Below are 18,515 nucleotides of genomic sequence, written 5' to 3'. Positions count from 1 at the left end.
AATACATTTTTAAAAAATTTATGATGCCTGGATTTTACATTTAGGGTGAAATGCACTCTGATTTCATTTTTTGACAAGTAGCCAGGATATGGAAATTAAAAAATTGATACACGTATTTCCAATTTGCAAGTAAGGCAAGAATATTCTACCAAGGGTAGTTTTCACATATTATGTCTTTTCTAACTGTACACCTTCACACAATTTAAAGCTTTGTGATACTAAAATTCACTTCTAGTTTGTTTTGTCACTACACTTAATATTGAAAAATAAAGTGCCTTTTTCAATTCTGGTTTCCTCAGAGTATATGACAAGCAGTGGGATTGCTGAGTCTTATGGTAGTTTTATTCTTAGTTTTTTTTTTTTTTTAATGTTTTCCATAGTGGTTGTATCAGTTTGCATTCCCACCAACAATATAAGAGGGTTCCCTTTTCTTCACACCCTGGCCAGCATTTATTGTTTGCAGACTTTTTGATGATGGCTATTCTGACTGGATTGGGAAGATCCCCTGGAGAAGGGAAAGGCTACCCACTCCAGTATTCTGGCCTAGAGATTTCCATGGACTGTTTAGTCTATGGGGTTGCAAAGGGTCAGACACAACTGAATGCCTTTCACTTTCATATTCTGACTGGTAAGAGAATACCTTGTTGGGATTTTGATTTGCATTTCTCTAATAATGAGCAATGTGGAGTATCTTTTCATGTATTAGCCATCTCTATGTCTTTGGAAAATATCTGTTTAGGTCTTCTGCCCACTTAAAAAATTATTATCTTTTATTGGAGGATAATTGCTTTATAGAATTTTGCTGTTTTCTGTCAAACCTCAACATGAATCAGCCATAGGTATACATATATACCCTTCCCTTTGAAACTCCTTCCCATCTCCCTCCCCATCCCACCCCTCTAGGCTGATACAGAGCCCCTATTTGAATTTCCTGAGTCATACAGCAAATTCCTGCTGGCTATCTATTTTTCATTTGGTAATGTAAGAAGATATTAAGAAGAGGTGGCAAGAATACACAGAAGAACTGTGCAAAAAAGAGCATCATGATCAAGATAATCATGATGGTGTGATCACTCACCTAGAGCCAGACATCCTGGAATGTGAAGTCAAGTGGGCCTTAGAAAGCATCACTACGGACAAAGCTAGTGGAGGTGATGGAATTCCAGTTGAGCTATTCCAAATCCTGAAAGATGATGCTGTGAAAGTGCTGCACTCAATATGGCAGCAAATTTGGAAAACTCAGCAGAGGCCACAGGACTGGAGAAGGTCAGTTTTCATTCCAATCCCAAAGAAAGGCAATGCCAAAGAACGCTCAACTACTGCACAATTGCACGCATCTCACATGCTAGTAAAATAATGCTCAAAATTCTCCAAGCCAGGCTTCAGCAATACATGAACCGTGAACTTACAGATGTTCAAGCTGGCTTTAGAAAAGGCAGAGGAACCAGGGATCAAATTGTCAACATCCGCTGGATCATGGAAAAAGCAAGAGAGTTCCAGAAAAACATCTATTTCTGCTTTATTGACTATGCCAAAGCCTTTGACTGTGTGGATCACAGTAAACTGTGGAAAATTCTGAAAGAGATGGGAATACCAGACCACCTGACCTGCCTCTTGAGAAACCTATATGCAGGTCAGGAAGCAACAGTTAGAACTGGACATGGAACAACAGACTGGTTTCAAATAGGAAAAGGAGTACATCAAGGCTGTATATTGTCACCCTGCTTATTTAACTTATATGTAGAGTGCATCATGAGAAATGCTGGACTGGAAGAAACACAAGCTGGAATCAAGATTGCCAGGAGAAATATCAATAACCTCAGATATGCAGATGACACCACCCTTATGGCAGAAAGTGAAGAGGAACTAAAAAGCCTGTTGATGAAAGTGAAAGAGGAGAGTGAAAAAGTTGGCTTAAGGCTCAACATTCAGAAACCTAAGATCATGGCATCTTATCCCATCACTTCATGGAAAATAGATGGGGAAACAGTGGAAACAGTGGATGACTTTATTTTTTTGGGCTCCCAAATCACTGCAGATGGTGATTGCAGCCATGAAATTAAAAGACGCTTACTCCTTGGAAGGAAAGTTATGACCAACCTAGATAGCATATTCAAAAGCAGAGATATTACTTTGCCAACAAAGGTCCATCTAGTCAAGGCTATGGTTTTTCCAGTGGTCATGTATGGATGTGAGAGTTGGACTGTGAAGAAAGCTGAGCACCGAAGAATTGATACTTTTCAACTGTGATGTTGGAGAAGACTCTTGAGAGTCCCTTGGACTGCAAGGAGATCCAACCAGTCCATTCTAAAGGAGATCAGTCCTGGGTGTTCATTGGAAGGACTGATGCTGAAGGTGAAAGTCCAGTACTTTGGCCACCTGATTCGAAGAGTTGACTCATTGGAAAAGACTCTGATGCTGGGAGGGATTGGGGGCAGGAGGAGAAGGGGACGACAGAGGATGAGATGGCTGGATGTCATCACCGACTCGATGGACATGAGGTTGAAGGAACTCTGAGAGTTGGCGATCGACCGGGAGGCCTGGCGTTCTGTAATTCATGACACGACTAAGCGACTAAACTGAACTGAACTGAACTGAACTGAACGTAAGTTTCCAAGTTATTCTTTCCATACATTTTACCCTCTCCTCCCTTCTCCCTATGGCCATAAGTCTATTCTCTATGTCTGTTTCTCCATTGTTGTCCTGTAAATAAACTCTTCAGTACCATTTTTATAGATTCGTATATATGAGTTAGAATATGGTATTTATTTATCTTTCTCTTTCTGACTCACTTCATTCTGTATAATAGGTTCTAGGTTCATCCGCCTCATTAGAACTGACTCAGTTGGGTTCCCTTTTATGGCTGAGTAATATTCTATTGTGTATATGTACCACAACTTTTTTATCCATTCATCTGTTGATGGACGTCTAGGTTGCTTCCATGTTCTGAAAGTGAAAGTGAAGTCACTCAGTCGTGTGCAATTCTTTGCAGCCCCATGGACTACAGCCTATCAGATTCCTCTGTCCATGGGATTTTCCAGGCAAGAGTGCTGGAGTGGATTGCCATTTCCTTCTCCAGGGGATCTTCCCGACCCTAAAATCGAACCCGGGTCTCCCACATTGCAGGCAGATGCTTTACCGTCTGAGCCACCAGGGAAGCCCTTCAGTTCAGTTCAGTTCAGTTCAGTTCAGTCACTCAGTTGTGTCTGACTCTTTGTGACCCCATGAATCGCAGCATGCCAGGCCTCCCTGTCCATCACCAACTCCTGGAGTTCACTCAGACTCATGTCCATCGAGTCAGTTTTGCCATCCAGCCATCTCATCCTCTGTCATCCCCTTCTCCTCCTGCTCCCAATGCCTCCCAGCATCAGAGTCTTTTCCAATGAGTCAACTCTTCCCATGAGGTGGCCAAAGTACTGGAGTTTCAGCTTTAGCAACATTCCTTCCAAAGAAATCCCAGGGCTGATCTCCTTCAGAATGGACTGGTTGGATCTCCTTGAAGTCCAAGGGACTCTCAAGAGTCTTCTCCAACATCACAGTTCAAAAACATCAATTCTTGGTGCTCAGCCTTCTTCACAGTCCAACTCTCACATCCATACATGACCACTGGAAAAACCATAGCCTTGACTAGATGGACCTTTGCTGACAAAGTAATGTCTCTGCTTTTGAATATATTATCGAGGTTGGTCATAACTTTCCTTTCAAGGAGTAAGCGTCTTTTAATTTCATGGCTGCAATCACCATCTGCAGTGCTTTTGGAGCCCCCCAAAATGAAGTCTGACACGATTTCCACTGTTTCCCCATCTATTTCCCATGAAGTGATGGGACCAGATGCCATGATCTTCGTTTTCTGAATGTCGAGTTTTAAGCCAACTTTTTCACTCTCCTCTTTCACTTTCATCAACAGGCTTTTTAGGTCCTCTTCACTTTCTGCCATAAGGGTGGTGTCATCTGCATATCTGAGGTTATTGATATTTCTCCTGGCAATCTTGATTCCAGCTTGTGTTTCTTCCAGTCCAGTGTTTCTCATGATGTACTCTGCATATAAGTTAAATAAGCAGGGTGACAATATACAGCCTCGATGTACTCCTTTTCCTATTTGGAACCAGTCTGTTGTTCCATATCCAGTTCTAACTGTTGCCTCCTGACCTGCATATAGGTTTCTCAAGAGGCAGGTCAGGTGGTTTGGTATTCCCATCTCTTTCAGAATTTTCCACAGTTTATTGTGATCCACACAGTCAAAGGCTTTGGCATAGTCAATAAAGCAGAAATAGATGTTTTTCTGGAACTCTCTTGCTTTTTCCATGATCCAGCGGATGTTGGCAATTTGATCTCTGGTTCCTCTGCCTTTTCTAAAACCAGCTTGAACATCTGGAAGTTCACGGTTCACATATTGCTGAAGCCTGGCTTGGAGAATTTTGAGGGTTACTTTACTAGCATGTGAGATGAGTGCAATTGTGCAGTAGTTTGAGCATTCTTTGGCATTGCCTTTCTTTGGGATTGGAATGAAAACTGATATTTTCCAGTCTTGTGGCCACTGCTGAGTTTTCCAAATTTGCTGCCATATTGAGTGCAGCACTTTCACAGCATCATCTTTCAGGATTTGAAATAGCTCAACTGGAATTCCATCACCTCCACTAGCTTTGTTCGTAGTGATGCTTTCTAAGGCCCACTTGACTTCACATTCCAGTATGTCTGGCTCCGGATGAGTAATCACACCATCGTGATTATCTGGGTTGTGAAGATCTTTTTTGTACAGTTCTTCTGTGTATTCTTGCCATCTCTTCTTAATATATTCTGCTTCTGTTAGGTCCATACATTTCTGTCCTTTATCAAGCCCATCTTTGCATGAAATGTTCCCTTGGTGTCTCTGATTTTCTTGAAGATATCTCTAGTCTTTCCCATTCTGTTGTTTTCCTCTATTTCTTTGCATTGATCACTGAGGAAGGCTTTCTTATCTCTTTTTGCTCTTCTTTGGAACTCTGCATTCAGATGCTTGTATTTTTCCTTTTCTCCTTTGCTTTTTGCTTCTCTTTTCACAGCTATTTGTAAGGCCTCCCCAGACAGCCATTTTGCCTTTTTGCATTTCTTTTCCATGGGGATGGTCTTGATCCCTGTCTCTTGTACAATGTCACGAACTTCATTCCATAGTTCATCAGGCACTCTATCTATCAGATCTAGGCCCTTAAATCTATTTCTCACTTTCACTGTATAATCATAAGGGATTTCACCTAGGTACTGTAAATAGTGCTGCAGTGAACAATGGGATACATGTGTCTCTTTCAATTTTGGTTTCCTCAGGGTATATGTGTAGGAGTGGGATTTCTGGGTCATATGGTGGTTTCATTCCTAGTTTTTTAAGGGATCTCCATACCATCTTCCTGGAGAAGGCAATGGCAACCCACTCCAGTACTCTTGCCCGGAAAATCCCATGGATGGAGGTGCCTGGTAGGCTGCAGTCCATGGGGTCGCTAAGAGTCGGACACGACTGAGCAACTTCACTTTCTCTTTTCACTTTCATGCATTGGAGAAGGAAATGGCAACCCACTCCAGTTCTTGCCTGGAGAATCCCAGGGATGGGGAAGCCTGGTGGGCTGCCATCTCTGGGATTGCACAGAGTTGGACACGACTGAAACAACTTAGCAGCAGCAGCAGCAGCAGCAGAAGCATACCATCTTCCATAGTGGCTGTATCAATTTACATTTCCACCAACAGTGCAAGGGCATTTCCTTTTCTCCACACCATCTCCAGCATTTATTACTTGTAATCTTTTTGATTTTGGCCATTCTGACTGGTGTGAGGTGATATCTCATTGTCGTTTTGATTTACATTTCTCTAATAATGAGTGATGCTGAGCATCTTGTCATGTGTTTGTTTGCCATCTGTATGTGTTCTTTGGAGAAATGTCTGCTTAGGTCTTTCTCCCACTCTTTGATTGGGTTGTCTGTTTTTCTTGTATTGAGTTGTATGAGCTGCTTTTTTTTTTTTTTTTATGAGGAAAATGTTTTTATTTTTTAATTTTTTTTAGTTTTATTTTTAAACTTTACATAATTGTATTAGTTTTGCCAAACATCAAAATGAATCCATCACAGGTATACATGCTCCCTGCTTTTATATTTTGGAAATTAATCCTTTGCCACTTATTTCATTTGCTATTATTTCCCCCCATTCTAAGGGTTGTTTTCCACCTTGCTTATAGTTTCCTTTGCTGTGCAAAAGCTTTTAAGTTTAATCAGGTCCCACTTGTTTACTTTTGTTTGTTTTTTATTTTTAAATTTTATTTTATTTTTAAACTTTACATAATTGTATTAGTTTTGCCAAATATCAAAATGAATCCACCACAGGTATACATCTGTTCCCCATCCTGAACCCTCCTCCCTCCTCCCTCCCCATACCATCCCTTGGGTCGTCCCAGTGCACTAGCCCCAAGCATCCAGTATCATGCATCGAACCTGGACTAGCAACTCATTTCATACATGATATTTTACATGTTTCAATGCCATTCTCCCAAATCTTCCCACCCTCTCCCTCTCCCACAGAGTCCATAAGACTGTTCTATACATCAGTGTCTCTTTTGCTGTCTCGTACACAGGGTTATTGTTACCATCTTTCTAAATTCCATATATATGTGTTAGTACACTGTATTGGTGTTTTTCTTTCTGGCCTACTTCACTCTGTATAATAGGCTCCAGTTTCATCCACCTCATTAGAACTGATTCAAATGTATTCTTTTTAATGGCTGAGTAATACTCCATTGTGTATATGTACCATAGCTTTCTTATCCATTCATCTGCTGATGGACATCTAGGTTGCTTCCATGTCCTGGCTATTACAAACAGTGCTGCGATGAACATTGGGGTACATGTGTTGTTTGTTTTTATTTCCATTACTCTAGGAGGTGGTTCATAGGGGATCTTGTTTTGATTTATGTCATCGAGTGTTCTGCCTATGTTTTCCTCCATGAGTTTTATAATTTCTGGTCTTACATTTAGGTCTTTAATCCATTTTGCGTTTATCTTTGTGTATGGTGTTAGGAAGTGTTATAATTTCATTCTTTTACATGTAGCTGTTCAGTTTTCCCAGCACCATTTTTCAAGAGGCTGTCTTTGTCCCATTTTATCTTCTTGCCTTCTTTTTAAAAAATAAGTTACCCAAAGGTGCATGGGTTTATTTCTGGGCTTTCTGTCCTGTTCCATTGGTCTATATTTCTGTTTCTGTGCCGGTACCATACTGTCTTGATGACTGTAGCTTTGTAGTATAATCTGAAGTCAGGAAGATTGGTTCCTCCCGCTTCATTCTTCTTTCTCAAGACTGCTTTGGCTATTCAGGGTCTTTATGTTTCCATATGAATTGTGAAATTTTTTGTTCTGGTTCTGTGAAAAATGCCATTGGTAATTTGACAGGGATTGCATTGAATCTGTAAACTGCATTTGGTAGTAAGTCATTTTCACAATATTGATTCTTCCTACCCAGAACATGGAATATCTCTCCATCTGTTTATGTCATCTTTGATTCTTTCATTAGTGTCTTATAATTTCTGTGTGCAGTTCTTTTGTCTCCTTAGGTAAGTTTATTCTTAGATATTTAATTCTTTTTGTTATAATGGTGACTGGAATGGATTCCTTAATTTCTCTTTCTGATTTTTCATTGTTAGTATATAGAAATGCAAGTGATTTCTGTGCATTGATTTTGTATCCTGCAACTTTGCTAAATTCACTGATTAACTAGTAATTTTCTGATACCATCTTTAGGGTTTTCTATGTACAGTATCATGCCATCTGTCTATGTACAGTATCATGTCATAGGGTTTTCTATGTACAGTGAGAGCTTTACTTCTTTTCTGACCTGGATTCATTTTATTTCTTTTTCTTCTCTGATTGCTGTAGGTAGGTGGTCCAGAACTATGTTGAATAACAGTGGCAAAAGTGGACACCCTTCTCTTTTTCCTGATCTTAGGTGGAATGGTTTCAGTTTTTCACCATTGAGAATAATGTTTGCTGTAGGTTTATCATCTATGGCCTTTACTATGTTGAGGTAGCTTTCTTCTATGCCCACTTTTTGAAGAGTTTTAATCACAAATTGGTGCTGAATTCTGTCAAAGGCCTTTTCTGCATCTGTTGAGATTGTCGTATGGCTTTTGTCTTTCAGTTTGTTAATATGGTGTATCACATTGATTGATTTGTGTATATTGAAGAATCCTTGCATTTCTGGAATATACCCAACTTGATCATGGTGTATGAGCTTTTTGATGTGTTGCTGAATTCTGTTTGCTAAAATTTTGTTGAGGACTTTTGCATCTATGTTCATCAGTGATATTGGCCTGTAGTTTTCTTTTTTTGTGTTGTCTTTGTCTGGTTTTGGTATCAGGGTGATGGTGGGCTTGTAGAATGACTTTGACAGTGTTCCTTCATATGCAGTTTTTGGAAAGAGTTTTAGAAGGATGGGTATTAGCTCTTCTCTAAATGCTTGATAGAATTCTTCTGTGAAACCATCTGGTCTTGGGCTTTTGTTTTTTGGGAGATTTTTGATCACAGCTTCAATTTCAGTGCTTGTAATTGTTCATAATTTGTTTCTTCCTGGTTCAGTCTTGGAAGATTGAACTTTTCTAAGAATCTGTCCATTTCTTCCAGGTTATCCATTTTATTGCCATATAGTTGTTCATAATAGTCTCTTATAATCCTTTGTATTTCTGCACTGTCTGTTGCAACCTCTCCTTTTTCATTTCTAATTTTGTTGATTTGATTCTTCTGTTTTTTTCTTGATGAGTTGGCTAAAGGCTTGCAATTTTGTTTATCTTCTCAAAGAACCAGCTTTTAGTTTTAGAATTCTTTATTATTGTTTCCATCATTTATTTTTCATTTATTTATGCTCATATCTTTATGATTTCTTTCCTTCTACTAATTTTGGGGCTTTTTGTTCTTTTCCCAGTTGTTTTAGGTGTAAAGTTAGGTTGTCTATTCGATGTTTTTCTTGTTTTTTGAGGTAAGATTGTACTGCTATACATTTCTCTCTTAGAAGTGCTTTTGCTGCATCCCATAGGTTTTGAGTTGTCGTGTTTTCATTGTCATTTGTTTCCAGAAATTTTTTGATTTCCCTTTTGATTCTTCAGTCACCTGCTGGTTATTTAGAAACGTGTTGTTTAATCTCCATGTTTTTGTGTTTCTTACTGTTTTTTTTTTCTTGTAATTGATATCTAGTCTCATAGCGTTGTCAATGGAGAAGACGCTTGATATGATTTCAATTTTCTTAAATTTACTGAGATTTGATTTGTGACCCAAGATGTTGTCTATCCTGGAGAATGTTCCATGTGCACTTGAGAAGAAGATGTATTTTTCTGCATTCAGATGGAATGTCCTGAAGATATCAATGAGATCCATCTCATCTAATGCATTGTTTAAGATTTGTGTTTACTTATTAATTTTCTGTTTTGATGATCTGTCCATTGATGTGAGTGGGGTGTTAAAGTCTCCTACCATTATTGTGTTACTGTCAATTTCTCCCTTTATGCCTGTTAGTGTTTGTCTTATGTATTGAGGTGCTCCTATGTTGGGTGCATAGATATGTACAATTGTTATCTCTTCCTTTTGGATTGATCCCTTGATCATTATGAAGTGTCCTTCCTTATCTCTTGGAAGCCTCTTTATTTTAAGGTCTATTTTGTCTGATATGAGGATTGCTACTCCAGCTTTCTTTCGCTTCCCATTTGCATGGAATATGTTTTCCATCCTCTGAATTTCAGTCTATATGTGTCTTGAGGTCTGAAGTGGGTTTCTTGTAGACAGCATATATATGGGTCTTGTTTTGTATCCATTCAGCCAGTCTGTTTTTTGGTTGGAGCATTTAATCCATTTACATTTAAAGTAATTATTGATATACATGTTCCTATTGCCTTTTTGAACAAAGCTAGTGGAGGTGATGGAATTCCAGTTGAGCTATTTCAAATCCTGAAAGATGATACTGTGAAAGTGCTGCACTCAATATGGCAGCAAATTTGGAAAACTCAACAGTGGCCACAGGACTGGAGAAGGTCAGTTTTCATTCCAATCCCAAAGAAAGGCAATGCCAAAGAATGCTCAAACTACCACACAATTGCACTCATCTCACATGGTAGTAAAGTAATGCTCAAAATTCTCCAAGCCAGGCTTCAGCAATACGTGAACCGTGAACTTACAGATGTTCAAGCTGGTTTTAGAAAAGGCAGAGGAACCAGAGATCAAATTGCCAACATCTGCTGGATCATGGAAAAAGCAAGAGAGTTCCAGAAAAACATCTATTTCTGCTTTATTGACTATGCCAAAGCCTTTGACTGTGTGGATCACAATAAACTGGAAAATTCTTCAAGAGATGGGAATACCAGGCCACCTGACCTGCCTCTTGAGAAACCTATATGCAGGTCGGGAAGCAACAGTTAGAACTGGACATGGAACAACAGACTGGTTCCAAATAGAAAAAGGAGTATGTCAAGGCTGTATATTGTCACCCTGCTTATTTAATTTATATGCAGAGTACATCATGAGAAACACTGGGCTGGAAGAAGCACACGCTGGAATCAAGATTGCCAGGAGAAATATCAATAACCTCAGAAATGCAGATGACACTACCCTCATGGCAGAGAGTGAAGAGGAACTAAAAAGCCTCTTGATGAAAGTGAAAGAGGAGAGTGAAAAAGTTGGCTTGAAACTCAACTTTCAGAAAATGAAGATCATGGCATCTGGTCCCATCACTTCATGGGAAATAGATGGGGGAACAGTGGAAATAGTGTTAGACTTTATTTTTTTGGGCTCCCAAATCACTGCAGATGGTGACTGCAGCCATGAAATTAAAAGACGCTTACTCCTTGGAAGGAAAGTTATGACCAACCTGGATAGCATATTCAAAAGCAGAGACATTACTTTGCCAACAAAGGTCCATCTAGTCAAGGCTATGGTTTTTCCAGTGGTCATGTAGGGATGTGAGAACTGGACTGTGAAGAAATCTGAGCGCCGAAGAATTGATGCTTTTGAACTGTGGTGTTGGAGAAGACTCTTGAGAGTCCCTTGGACTTCAAGGAGATCCAACCAGTCCATTCTGAAGGAGATCAGCCCTGGGATTTCTTTGGAAGGAATGATGCTAAAGCTGAAACTCCAGTACTTTGGCCACCTGATTCGAAGAGTTGACTCATTGGAAAAGACTCTGATGCTGGGAGAGATTGGGGGCAGGAGGAGAAGGGGATAACAGAGGATGAGAGGGCTGGATGGCATCACCGACTCGATGGACGTGAGTTTGAGTTAATTCTGGGAGATGGTGATGGACAGGGAGGCCTGGCATGCTGCGATTCATGGGGTCACAAAATGTCGGACACGACTGAGGGACGGAAGTGAACTGATTGCCCTTTTCTTAATTGTCTGAGGTTGATTTTGTAGATCTTTTTTCTTCTCCTGTATTGCCTGATTATATAAGTCCCTTTAACATTTGTTGTAAAGCTGCTTTGGTGGTACTGAATTCTCTTAACTTTTACTTATCTGAAAAGCTTTTTATTTCTCCATCAATTTTGAATGAGATCCTTACTGGGTATGTAATCCTGGCTGTAGATTTTTCCCATTCAGTACTGTAAATATATCCTGCTCTTCCCTTCTGGCCTGTGGAGTTTTTGCTGAAAGATCAACTGTTAAGCATATGGGGTTTCCCTTGTATGTTACTTGTTGCTTCTCCCTTACTTCTTTTAATATTCTTTGTGTTTAGTCTTTGTTAGCTTGATTAGTATGTGTCTTGGCATGTTTCTCCTTGGGTTTATCCTGTATGGGACTCTTTGTGCCTCTTGGACTTGATTGACTATTTCCTTTTCCATGTTGGGGAATTTTCAACTATAATCTCTTCAAAAAATTTCTCATATCCTTTCTTTTCCTCTTCTTCTAGGACCCCTATAATTGGAATGCTGGTGCATTTGATGTGGTCCTAGAGGTCTCTGAGATTGTTCTCAGCTCTTTTCATTCTTTTAACTTTATTCTGCTCTTCAGAACTTATTTCCACTATTTTATCTTCCAGCTCACTAATTCATTCTTTTGCTTCACATATTCTGCTATTGATTGCTTTAGAGTATTTTTGACTTCAGTAATTGTGTTGCTTGTCTCTGTATGTTTATTCTTAATTCTTCTAGGTCTTTGTTAATTGATTCCTGCATTTTCTCCATTTTATTTTCAAGGTATTTGATCATCTTTACTATCATTATTCTGAATTATTTTTCAGGTATTTTTCCCATTTCCTCTTCATTTATTTGGACTTCTGTTTTTCTAGTTTGTTCCTTCATTTGTGCAGTATTTCTCTTCCTTTTCATTATTATTTTTTTTAAGTTATTGTGTTTGAGGTATCCTTTTCCAAGGCCTCAAGGAAAGTTGAATTCTTTCCTTGAAGAAGGTTGAATTCTGTTTTCCTTTTTGTTTCTGCCCTCCTAAGATTGGTCCAGTGGTTTGTGTGAGCTTCGTATAGGGTGAGATTTGTGCTGAGTTTTTGTTTGTTTGTCTTCCCTCTAATGGCAAGGCTGAGTGAGGTGATAATCCTGTCTGATGATGATTAGGTTTGTATTTTTGTCTTGTTTGTTGTTTAGATGAGGCATCTTTCACAGGGTTCTATTGGTGATTGGGTGATGCTGGTTCTTGTATTCAAGTGGTTTACTTTGAGTGAGTTCTCACTATTTGATACTCCCTAGGATTAGTTCTCTGGTAGTCTAAGGCCTTGGAGTCAGTGCTCCCATTCCAAAAGCTCAGGGCTTGATCTCTGGTCAGGAACAAAGATTCCACAAGTGGCTTGTTATGGCATAAAGTTAGATTAAAACAAATATCAAAAACCAAGAAACCAAAGATGAACCACAGACAAATGGAAATTACAAAATCAGGAAAATAATAATTAAAATAATGGAATATACACATATACATATATACCCACGAGCAAAGTGAAAACAGTCTAACAAAAATAAAGTATAGTAGATTGACCCAGTGAACAAAAGAAATAAAAAATTACATTTACCAGTTAAGAACAAAACTAACTTAAGCACAAACTGGAAAACAAAATTAAAGCAAGGTGCCAGCCAAGTGGGGAATAAAGCAATGATAACAAAACTAACAAATATATTGAGGGGAAAGGAAAGAAAGAAAAGAAAGAATAGATATGCAAAGTTAAATAGAGGTAGATGAGGAAGTTTTACATACATTAAAGATTAACTGCAAGGGGAAAAGAACAGTAGGAAAGGCAAACAAAGGAATAAATGTACAAAAAATATAATAGGCTTAAAAAATTAAAATTATAAAAAAGAGAAAACGAAAAAATGGAAGAAGAAAGAAAAAAGGAAAAGAAAGGATAACTTCACAGAGCTGCAAAAGCCCAACATAGAGGCAGAGGTTTATAACAATGATAGAAAATGTGACTGAATACACATATACATATACTCCCACAAGCAAAATCAAAACAGTCCAATAAAAATAAAGTACAGTAGATTGACCTGGTAAACTAAGGAAACAGAAAATTATATCTACTAGAACAAAAGTAATTAAAGCACAAACTGGAAAACAAAACTAAAGCAAGTTGCCAATTGGGAAATAAAGCAATGAAAATAAATCTAACAAATATGTTGAGAGGAAAGGAGAGAAAGAAAAGAAAAAATAGCTGTGCAAAGTTAAATAGAGGTAGACAAAGAAAATTTGTATACATTAAAGATTGATACAAGGGTAAAAGAACAGTAGGAATAGCAAATAGAGGAATCAATGCAGAAACATAATAATAGGTTTAAAAAATTAAAAAAGAGAAAAGAAAAGAGGAAAACTCCACAGAACTTCAAAAGCCCAATGTAGAGGCAGAGGTTTATGACAACAATAAAAAATGTTACTGGAAAAAAAAAAAGCTCAAAAACTTAATTGGATTTCTTAGTGCCGAAAAAATCAACAACTACAACAAAGGGGAAGAAAAGAAAAAAAAATCCAAAAGAATCTACAGAACAAGTAAAAAAATAAGAATGGTAAATGTTTTTCTTGAGTCACTGCTGTCAGTTTCTCTCCCTGGGAATCACAGTTCACCTTATCTGCCTAGGATGCCCTCCAACATGTGCTAATCTCTGGACCTGCTGTGGGGGCAGCTCAAATTCTAATCTGGTCCTACTCCTGTATGTTCTTGCCTTCAATGTCCACAGCTATCAGAACTAGTGTGTTTTCTTTTGTGGGAACTCTCAATGACCTTTGATATATTCCATAGACACAGAGTCTGCTTAGTTGATCATGTGGATTTACTTTGGAGCTTGTACAGCTGGTGAGAAAGTTTTGGGTCTTTTTCCCTAGCTACACTGTCCCTGGGTTTCAATTGTGGTTTTGAAATCCACAATCCACCTCTACATGTGGATTGTCCACTGGGGTTTAGCTCTGAGGCTGTCCTGGAGGGTTTGGGTTTGCTCCTGTGAGGGCCAGGTGTGGAGGTACTGCAGTTGCAGGGATTCTGGCAGCACCAAGTACTCAGGTGGGTTGGCGGCTAGGGCAGCAGGAAATATAGTGCTCTAGAAGGGTATGGCAACCAGTTTTGGCCAATACACTCCAATATTCTTGCCTGAAGAACACCCTCTCTGATAGAGAACCCTGGCAAGCCACAGTCTACAAGGTCGCAGAGTTGGACACGACAGAAGTGATCTTGCGTGCATAGACACCAGACTTTTTTTGCCTGTGGCAGCTCTGCCCCAGTGAGAGCTGAGCGTGAAGGCAGCACAGCTTCTTGGCTTGTGGGGACCCTGCTGGTGCCACGTGTGCAGGGACACTGACTGCCTCTGTCACAGGAGTTATGGCCCTATCAGAGTCTTTCTTCAAGCTTCTTGTAGCTGGCGATCAGGTCTCTTTGGCCAGTCTTTCTCCATTGCTCTGCTTATGCAGGCACTTAGAGGGCTCCCTTGCCTGGGGTCCCTCTCTGTTGTTCAGTGAATCAGGCACATAGAGGGGTCCCCCTGGCTGGGGTCCTACTCTGTAGTTTGGCATATCAGTCACCGAAAGGAGCACCCTGGATGGGGTCCTACTCTAGTTCAGTGCGTCAGGCATTTGATAGACCAGGCTGTCTATTGTTCAGCTGCCAATGCTGGTGTGTGGGGAGAGAGAGGCTATGGTAATGGCTTCACCCCCTACATGTGACTCAGCAGTATCACCTTGCTTCCATGGCTGCCGAGCTTTCCTCCACCGGCATTTCCCACCACAATCTCCTCCCTCACATCCCCTCAGTCTCTCCACAGTCAACAGCAGCCCTCGCCCTGGGAGTGCACCACAATCCCTAAACTCCAGCTCCCAGCTGCTGCGCCTTCCAGAAGACCAGTGTTACTGTCTGAGGTATGTATGGCTGCAGCAAGGACTGTCTGATTCTCATTCCATTTAGGCTGCCACAGATCAGCTGTTTCACTCTCAGCCTTAAATGTTTCTCCTCTGACTCGGACAACTGTCCCACTGTGGGGACTGGACCCCTGCTTCAGTTCCCCCTCCCACCAAGGGCAGGTCCAGTCCTACTAACACTCCTATTTTCCCCCCTAGTTCCTTCATCCTACCGAGTTTTGCATGGTTCTACATATTCTTTTCTGCTGGTCAGGTACTCCTGTCTGCTCTCAGCTGGTGTTCTGCATGCACTTCTGTGTTTGAAGGTGTATTCCTGATATATCCGTGGAGAGAGATGTATTCCACCTACTCCTCTCCCATCTTGTCCTCAGCCTCTGCCCACTTTTTGATTGGGTTGTTTGTTTTTCTGGTATTGAGTGGCATGAACTGCTTGTGTATTTTGGAGATTAATTCTTTGTCAGTTGTTTCATTTGCTACTATTTTCTCCCATTCTGAGGGCTGTCTTTTCACCTTGCTTATAGTTTCCTTCTTTGTGCAAAAGCTTTTAAGTTTATTTAAGTCCCATTTGATTATTTCTGGGTTTTTAAAATTACCATATGTAAAATAGATAACCAGTGTGAGTTTGATGTATGACACAGGGCATGAAAAGCCAGTGCACTGTGACAACCTGGTGGGATAGGGTGGGGAGGGAGATGGGAGGGGGCTTCAGAATGGAGGGGACACATGTATACCTATGGCCAATTCATACTGATATATGGCAAAAACCATCACAATATTGTAAAGTAATTATCCTCCAATTAAAGTAAATAAATAAATTAAAAAGAATAAAGTGCTTGGCAATTAAAAGGATAATCAATCACTCCTTACTAAAAGTATGAAAGGAAGCTGGCTACATTATCTACTCAGTGGCTGAAGACTTGAACCCTGTTTCAGATCAGATCAGTCACTCAGTCGTGTCCGACTCTTTGTGACCCCATGAATCGCAGCACGCCAGGCCTCCCTGTCCATCACCAACTCCCGGAGTTCACTCAGACTCACGTCCATCAAGTCAGTGATGCCATCCAGCCATCTCTTCCTCTGTCGTCCCCTTCTCCTTTTGCCCCCAATCCCTCCCAGCATCAGAGTCTTTTCCAATGAGTCAACTCTTCGCATGAGGTGGCCAAAGTACTGGAGTTTCAGCTTTAGCATCATTCCTTCCAAAGAAGTCCCAGGGCTGATCTTCTTCAGAATTCATTTATGTTATTCTAAACAGGATAGGAGCACTCCCTGGTGGCTCAGTTGGTAAAGGGTCTGCCTGCAATGAGGAAGAACTGAGTTCGATCCCTGGGTCAGGAAGATCGCTTGGAGAAGGTAATGGCAACCCACTCCAGTATTCTTGCCTGGAGAATTCCATGGACAGAGGAGCCTGGTGGGCTACAGTCTATGGGGTCACGAGTTGGACACGACTGAGTGACTAACTTTTACTTTCAAACAGGATATGACTCAGGACACGACTGTATGTTCAGGACATGACTGAGTATACACCTACACTTATAAGAAGTAAATTGGGCCTTTACCTCAGTCACGATGGTGGAGGAGACCAAGCTGTGGTCATACACCCAGCCGTCCACACAGGGCTCTGTGTCCAGGTCAGTCATGTTGGGGAAAGTCCCATTCAGGTGAAGGAGCTGCCACTGGGGGTGGAGGAAACGACGACACTTCTCTGGTTTCAAGTTTGAATCCAGTGGGATGGAGATTCTCAGGAGGACATCAGGGCTGAGGATCCCAGTGTCATTATCAGAGACAGTGGCATTATCGAGGATGTGGACCCAGCAGCGATGACCAGGAACGGCTGCAGTGAAGTTCTCCAACAGTGAGTGACAGACTACTATCATGAAAGAAGGGAAAATTAAAGCCATCTGAAGTATCTGGAATTTCCCCAGGCCACCAACTTTATCCAGGAGCTCCTCAAAGGCCATTGCAAACAGGTGATATTCAAGAGGAGTCAAAATGACTTTACAGAGAGAAGTTCAAGGGGAGAAAATGTTTTCTTTAATTCACACTAAGTCTATGCGACCTCATGCCAGTTTCTCATGCCTGGGTCTAACCCACCTCACTACTGTAACAGAGCAATGGAATCAGTTTCCCTAGTCCTTTTGAAAGCATGGGGTGGTTGCTTTTTAGCAAAGTTATAGAGAAAATTATTTACCAAAGATATCTGTATCTCATGAATATTAAATCTGTTTAAATATTTACTCTCTGAATGTGTTTGTCCTTTGTGATTTTGTGAAACTGGCATAGGACTTTGTCATGTACGTGACCTTTGAATAACCTTAAAGTAAGCTACACAGTCTTCAGTCGTTTCTAAAAAACGGAACTGGAGAGACACAAAGACTATTCTAGGAAAGAGAAGAAAACAAATGGTTTTTTTCTTGTTTGTTCTGTAACAACACACTACTCAAGAAAATACAATCCTTTGCTTTTAATTAAAGTGGCGTATGATGCAATTTCTAACTGGTTCAAAGTTGGGAAAGGGGAACAACTAGGGTGTATGTTGTCACTCTGCTTATTTAACTGATATGCAAAGTACATAATGTGAAATGCCAATCTGGATTAATCATGAACTGGAATCGTGACTTCTGGGAGAAATATCAATAACCTCAGATTCGCAGATGCCACTCTAATGGCAGATAGTGGAGAAGAACTAAAGAGCCTCTTGATGAGGGTAAAAGTTCAGTTCAGTTCAGTCCCTCAGTGGTGTCCGACTCTTTGCGACCCCATGGACTGCAGCATGCCAGGCCTCCCTGTCCATCACCAACTCCCAGAGTTTACTCAAACTCATGCCCATTGAGTCGGTGATGCCATCCAACGATCTTATCCTCTGTTGTCCCCTTCTCCTCCCACCTTCAATCTTTCCCAGCATCAGGGTCTTTTCCAATGAGTCAGTTCTTTGCATCAGGTGACCAAAGTATTGGAGTTTCAGCTTCAGCATCAGTCCTTCCAATGAATATTCAGGGCTGATTTCCTTCAGGATGGACTGGTTGAATCTCTTTGCAGTCCAAGGGACTCTCAAGAGTTTTCAACACCACAGTTCAAAAGCATCAATTCTTTGGCACTCAGCTTACTTTAAAGTCCAACTCTTACATCCATACATGACTACTGGAAAAACCATAGCCTTGACTAGATGCACTTTTGTTGGCAAAGTAATGT

The 18,515-nt window shown here is 40.4% G+C and overlaps 1 protein-coding gene across 2 annotated transcripts in view; it reads right to left on the bottom strand.

Annotated features, from left to right (window-relative positions):
• LOC147341989 (solute carrier family 22 member 10-like) overlaps nucleotides 1-17,554 on the bottom strand; it is a 35,782-nt gene extending 18,228 nt beyond the window's left edge. For both annotated transcript variants that reach the window (XM_086384498.1, XM_086384499.1), the window contains exon 1: nucleotides 16,883-17,554. In XM_086384498.1, the coding sequence (XP_086240624.1) occupies nucleotides 16,883-17,284 (402 nt within the window). In that variant the 5' untranslated portion in view covers nucleotides 17,285-17,554. The remainder of the gene's footprint in view (nucleotides 1-16,882) is intronic.
• Nucleotides 17,555-18,515: the final 961 nt, after the last annotated feature.

Source organism: Bos grunniens, chromosome 29 (assembly GCF_055505025.1).
Source record: "Bos grunniens cultivar Pamir isolate PY7600 chromosome 29, Bosgru_T2T1.0, whole genome shotgun sequence".
Classification (NCBI taxonomy): Eukaryota; Metazoa; Chordata; class Mammalia; order Artiodactyla; family Bovidae; genus Bos; species Bos grunniens.
The sequence above is the reverse complement of the archived record's forward strand: the minus strand, read 5'-3'. Positions and strand labels throughout refer to the sequence as shown.